Here is a 7,042-nt window from a genome sequence, read left to right on the forward strand (position 1 = left end):
CTGAGCAATTGTAAATCTGGTTCACTTCAGCTGCCCACCTCGTCACATTATTTAACAACAAACATGTTACTGCATTCTATCCAGTATTACAAGTTTGTGATATAACTCCATTATTAAAGATTAAACAATAATAATTGATGCCTTATCATCACTCAACAATGATTAAAAAATTAATCACCAAATAATCAAGTTCCATCATGAAGGGTCACATTTATGTAGCCATATCATTTAATTGCATAGCAATATCATGTTATGAACTTGCAAACATGCATGTAAACTATAGCATATATGATTCTTGTATCAGTGTACTAATAATTCCAAAATCAATTCAGAATTAAGAAATCAATCACCATGTTAACAAAACATAATAAGCTATCCATTAATAGCAAAAACATGGACGAATTATAAATTTGGGTTTAATCTACCAATTTATAATGATCAACCCGAAAGAGATGTCACCAAATATGTCCACTTGAATATAAGTTGATCATAAATCAATAACCATTAAAGCATCAATAGCCTTATAAGAAACCAATTATCCAACAACTTTGTGCTTACTTTTGCCTCGTACCTGTTATGCTTAAACAAAGCACCACTTAAAATCAAATTTATATTAATTTCAAGCACATGGCAACAAGTGATCAAAGAAATTAACGCACTAAATTTAATTTAATTAATGAGGCAAATAATGGCCACTCATATACCCATAAATAAATCCAATTTAAACAATCAAATTGACTTTTGCGTCTACTCACAAGAAAGTATGAAAATTGAAGAAAACTGCTTTAAGATTGTTAGCAATCTTGTACGATAAAGACATTGTTATATATATATATTGAATATATAACTACTTCACAAAACATTGTTAATTCTTAAATCACATAAGCATATGAGAATTAACAATTAAATTAGGAGAAGGGTTTGAGAAAACAAACAGAGATTGGATTTAATCTCGAGTCCAGAAAACTGTCTCCTTAAAGCAGTTTCGCCCCGCACCATCCGTGTTTAGCGACCTGCTTCCCAGGATAAAACGAGATACTAGTATAATCGATAGATCGAATATACTCTCAGCGAACTTGAACTGAGCCCGAGAACTATCACCGGAATATTGGAAAAATTTAAGACTAAAGAGACCGAGAATGAAAGAGATGACTCTTATTTCCTCGACTTAATAAAACTGGTGCCCTAAGACTCTATTTATAAAGAGAGGCTTGAAAGGACTTATTTTTCTTTTCGATGTGGTACATGGTATTTATAAGAAAAACTAAGGAATAGGTTTGTGCTACTCTCGATGTGGTACAAAACCACTTTTCATATTAAAAGGTAAAACTTTGGAACATCAGTTCTCATTCACCTTTTACTCATTTTGAGCGTGTTAATATGCGTTGGAATCCCCTCGAAGAGAAGAATACGTTCCAATAAATACACACCACTAACACATAATGTGTCTCACTCATATAGAGTCTCAAAATGATTGACAACTTAGTCTAAAATACTAAGTTTGTCCAACACTTTCCACTCTCAACACTGTATGAGACTATTTCCAGAGAGTAGATACTTTGTAGAAGAAGCTCATCATTGTTCCTAACTCCTAAGGGGTGGAATATATGAGCATGATTGATGTCAAGTTTATGGAATTTGTCCAAACTATAACTGTATACTTGAAAGACACAACAATCTAAAGGTTTATCTAAATCATCTTTATCTCCGTATCCGAGAATAACAAGGGAGGCATCATGGTGAGATGGTGTCAAATATATAATTTCTGCAGTCCAGCTAGTCAATCTCTCTCTAAACACCCCATTCTTTATATCTAAGGATATTAGTATCCAATTACCATCCTCCCTGAGTACAGGCCAATAAAATATTCCGTTAACGCATGCAAGTGTATTACGATTGCATACAGCAGTGCTGACTGGAGCATCTTCAGCGATTAGCATCCAGGAATTACTAGTTAGACTGAAGACCTCAACCGTGCAATTCTCATCGGTGCAGGCAATCCTCAATATTCTCAAGTCATTCACCTTGTTATCAAACCACAACTTAAAAACTACATCATAATCACCAATAATATTATTATTAAGGTTAGGAAGAGGGGTTGAGATTTTCTTTTCTCTTTGAATGGTAGGGTTCCAAAGATAGAGGCAGTCTGGATCATCACACGTGCTATAGCAAATCAGTCCATTGCAGGCATCTATATGTTCCACATTACGACGCGGGAACACCAACTTGCAATTCTCTTTGAAATCTTCGCCATCAACATGTAGTGCAAAATTAGGTCCTCGTAAACCTGCTGCTGCATACGAAGAATCGTGAAAGGCCTTCATACAATCATCATTACCGTAATTGGGAATAAAAGACTTACCAAACTCAAACTCAAACTTGCAGAGGAGTAACTGATTAAATTCGTTGTTATTAGTTGCAATACGAGATGTTAGAGATTTAACAAACGGGGCAGAGTTGATGAAAGCACACCATGATTTGCAAACACAGGTGCATCTGAATATAGTTTTGATGCACGGGACTTTTGCAATTATCAGCTCTGCTATTTCTTCCGGAACAGAGTATGATGGCAAACGACGACGACAACGCAAGTGATCAGAAATCATGCTGATTTATAAACAAAACGGAGGATGAGAGAGAGAGAGAGAGCGCGGGAGAGAGACAGAGAGAGATGAGACTTGATCCCTCGCGTCGTCTATATTTATAGAATTTTAATCATACCCGGCTGAGCGAATGTACCAATGGAAAAGCCTGATTTACTTTGCATTAAGACCAAGTTCTAATTGTATTCGGATTTTAGAAAAATTTATAAAAGCAAATTCGGGCTAACTTTAATTCAACTTTTTTTTATGACTCCATTTCTACCTAAACCTTTCTTTTAATAAAAAAAACCCTACCTGAATCTTTATCAAACTAGTTTAAACCCGATACACGGGTTTCGTTAATATTTAAAAATATATTTTTTAAATTTTATCCATCCAATTATTTTATAAATTTAATATATTTAAATATATATATAATAATTATAAATGTTTTTAATAAAATTAATAAAATAATTAAGAAGAAAATGTGGTAGTAGTTTAACATAATAAGTTGTGTAAGTAGTTTAACAGAATAAGTAGAATACATTTAATGACTATGTTGAATAATTTAGATATTTAATAATTTAGATATTTAATAATTTAGTTGGTTTATAACACTATTTATTTCTAAATTTAGGGCCATAATTTGTTTTTTGATACATGATTACACGTGCTGCCACTCTAAAAACATCTTCAATGGGTTACGAAAAAATGTCACAATGGGTTTTAAGAGGTGACATCACTACACGAAAATAAGTCTAAATATAACTGCACATATATAACTTGGGTCAAATTCAACCACTTTCGTTTAAATTTAAGGTCAAGACTAAATTTAACCGCATGTAATCGTATTTATATACGTTCATATTTATGTGGTCAAATTTATTAATAAATTCGATCAAATAAATTCAACCGTATTTATATACAATCGTTTTTGGTTAAATTTAGTCGCGCTCCTAAATTCAACCGAACTCGGGAAAATTTAAACTTGCCAAAAAAAATGGTGAAAATTTCCTCACAAACGAATTTTTTTGTCACTATTAAATTCAATCGATTTTGGTTGAATTTGATATTTTGAAATGGACGAAAATTTCCTGCAATTTTAAAAAATTTAGTTGCAAAAGTGGGGGGGGGGGAATTTCCGTCATTCTCAATTTTATAATTTTAATAAAATTCAATTGTATTTATCTAATATGACTGCATTTGGTTATATTTATAATTTTCAGAATTTTATTTTTTTAAGAAAATTAATTGAGTAACCCGGTAATTCTGCACTACAACCGTGGGATCAAAAGGAGTGCACACAGATTTCATTAGAGCTGCGAACAAACTCGAGCTCAGATCTTAAGGACTCGGTTCGACACGGCTTGAACTCGAAAACAAAAATGTATTCGTTAACAAAACAAGCTCGAGTGATTTGACTATTGCTTGTAACTTGTGTTTATTCCATTGGTATTTCAATTTCTTTAAAATTATTTCTGAATGATCCAACCGTACACATGTTAATATATATATTTCAGTGATATGATAAAAATTTTAGAAAAAAATAAATGAATTTAGTTTGTTATTTTAATAGTAAATCAGTATTTGACTAGTATTTCTTACTAGTGATCAGTCTCATATTGATATTTTCATTTTTTTAAAAATATTTATGAATGATCCAATCACACACATGTCAAGATTTATATACTTTAGTGATATGATAAAAGTTTATTTAAAAAATAATTGTATTTAGTTTGCTATTTAAACAGTCAAACATTAGTTTGACAAATATTTCTTACTAGGGTTTAGTCCCAAATTGATGTTTCGATTATTTTTTAAAAAATATTTATAAATCATCCAATCGTACAGATGTTTCGATTATTTTTTAAAAAATATTTATAAATCATCCAATCGTACAGATGCCAAGATCTATACTCCCTGTGTCCCTATATGTTCTATACATTTACTATTTGCACGTATTTCGAGGCTTTTATAAAGTATATTTTCATAATATTTTTTAATTTTTTTTGAATAAATGTCTAAACATAAAACTATTATTCAGAAAAAAATTAAAAAAAAAATTATAAAATTATGCATTAAAGGAGTAATGAAAAGCGTGCCAAAAAATAATGTATATAATTCAATAGAACAGAGTGAGTATATTTTAGTAACATGATTATATTTCAAGAAAAAAAAAATATATATTTGATTTACTATTTTAATAGTCAACTAGTAATTAGCGAAATATGGATGTGCGGCTATTACATGTAGAAGAGATTATATTTGTTTGAGTAATCCATCCGCACACTGTGAAATTATTAAAATGAAGAGTGTACGAAAAAATTAACTAATTTAATATATAAATCTTACTTTTTTTATAAAATCGAAGTTAGGGGTTATAAGATCCAACCATAGAATGTTCCTTCTATGAAGAATAAATATTCGGAATCTAACCCTACGAATGTCAAAGTGGTTATAAAAAATATTATATACAAAATTTTAAAATTTTTTTAATCATTTGATCTTGATTATTTTTGACAAAAAATATATAATAAACTTAATCCTAAATTCCAATACACATTTTATTGGTAAAATTTATGATAAAATTGACCAAAATTATGACTTTAAATATTTATTAAAAAATGAGTTATTAAAATTTTAGTATTATAATATTTTCAAGAAAAGATTAAATAAGTATAATATTTGTGTCTAAAGATTAGAAGGGATTTCAATTTTTGCAACATAAATTATAAGAGTAAAAAATTAAATAAACTCACACTCATAAATTTGACTAAATATAATTAAATTTATTGTCATGTCAACTATTCCCGTTAACAATCCAATGGCTGAATTTGTAATATATATTAAAAGAAAAAAGAACTATAAGAATAAAAAGCATTTAAGCCATGACCCCCACCCCTCTTCGTCCCTCACGCACAGATTACCCCTTCCTCGTTTACTTTTTCTGGGCCCAAATTCTATCATCTTTTTTCCTTCCGTTTTATTTCATTTTTTTTTATAAATCCTCGAGCTAAGATCCCTAGCCAAAAACCCCTCTTTTATATTCATTTTTTTGAACTAAAACTTAAATGGGTTTTAGAGATTTCGAGTTTGAAGTTGGTTTTTGTTGTGGGTTTTTGTGTAGAAATATTAGAGATGAAAATCCGATATTTGTGTAAAGTCGAATTTTGGTGTTATTTTGAATTCATTTTTTTGTTTCTTGATAATGATTATTTGTAAATATTAATAATCAGTTGTATAGGTTTTTAGTTTTTTTTTTGATATTGAGCGACAAATTTGTTTGCAGTTTACGTGATTTCGATTTTGGCCGAAAAAGTTATCATTTTAACCGGAAAATGCATTGTATCGTTGATATGTCATTATTGGGGTCATTTTTGATTTGTAGGAATGATATAAATTGATTTGGTGTGTGAAATTAAATCCAAAAACCCCGTTTTTTGCAACATCGGAGCTATCAAAATGGTTGTCGAATTTTTTGAAACTCACAGAAATCTGAAATTTTTTCGGCGTGTTCGTTAATTCGACCGAATTCAGAACTATGTTTTCTACCATACACGTTCAAATTTATTTACGGGCTTTTTAAATTTTAAATTTTAAGTGAAAAAATCAAATATGACTGCATTCGGTCGAATTTAGCCGGTAATATTTATTCGGTCGTACTTAGGCTCCCATATTTAGTACTAAATATAACGGATTTAATAAATATGACTCGAGTGTTTTCGACCGGTCTAAAAATCGATTGTATCTAACTAAATACAATCTATTCCGTCGTATTAAGCTAAATACGACCGATTTTTGACCAGTTGTATTTAGCCATTTTTTTAGTGATTACACTCTTTTTGACTACCAATTGCAGGCTTAGGGTGCCAGCCAAAATAACCAACTTTTGGCACCATTTGACACTCTCCTATGAAAACAATGTCATATGTCTTATTAAAGACATGAACCTTCATATTTATTGTAAATTCTATTTGTATATGAATAATTTGGCAACTTTTAGTGCTAATTATTGGAGTAAATTTTGATCAAAAAGTGTCAAAATTATATTTGAAGAAAGAGACAATAATATATTAATATTATTGATGAGTTGACAATATTGGAAAACTTTATTTAAAACCTATTAAAAATGCTTTAACTGTACAATCGAGATACTCTAAATATTAAAATAGAGGCAGAGGTAGATTGTTTCTGTTTATTTTAAATCTATGCCTTCGCACAGAAGGTTAAATATGGAAACAAAGTGGAGTTGTTATTGATTAATTATTACCTGCTACTAGTTTTGAGTACTATTATATAAGCTACATGTTGCTCCTGAGACCTCTGCTATGCAAGTATCACTGATCCTGCTTATACCTAGGTTTCACAAATTAAAAGTGCAAACTCTGTAAATCGTGGCTTTTCGTAGAGCTAGATCATCCACCAACTACCTGTCACGAGACTCCCGATCAGAATGC

The 7,042-nt window shown here is 30.3% G+C and overlaps 1 protein-coding gene across 1 annotated transcript; it reads right to left on the minus strand.

Annotated features, from left to right (window-relative positions):
* Positions 1-1,487: 1,487 nt before the first annotated feature.
* Positions 1,488-2,609, minus strand: LOC141660302 (F-box/kelch-repeat protein At3g23880-like). Its single transcript, XM_074467276.1, has one exon. The coding sequence runs from the start codon at positions 2,607-2,609 to the stop codon at positions 1,488-1,490; it is 1,122 nt and encodes a 373-aa protein (XP_074323377.1).
* Between the last annotated feature and the right edge of the window lie 4,433 nt (positions 2,610-7,042).

Source organism: Apium graveolens, chromosome 5 (assembly GCF_009905375.1).
Source record: "Apium graveolens cultivar Ventura chromosome 5, ASM990537v1, whole genome shotgun sequence".
NCBI classification, from domain to species: domain Eukaryota; kingdom Viridiplantae; phylum Streptophyta; class Magnoliopsida; order Apiales; family Apiaceae; genus Apium; species Apium graveolens.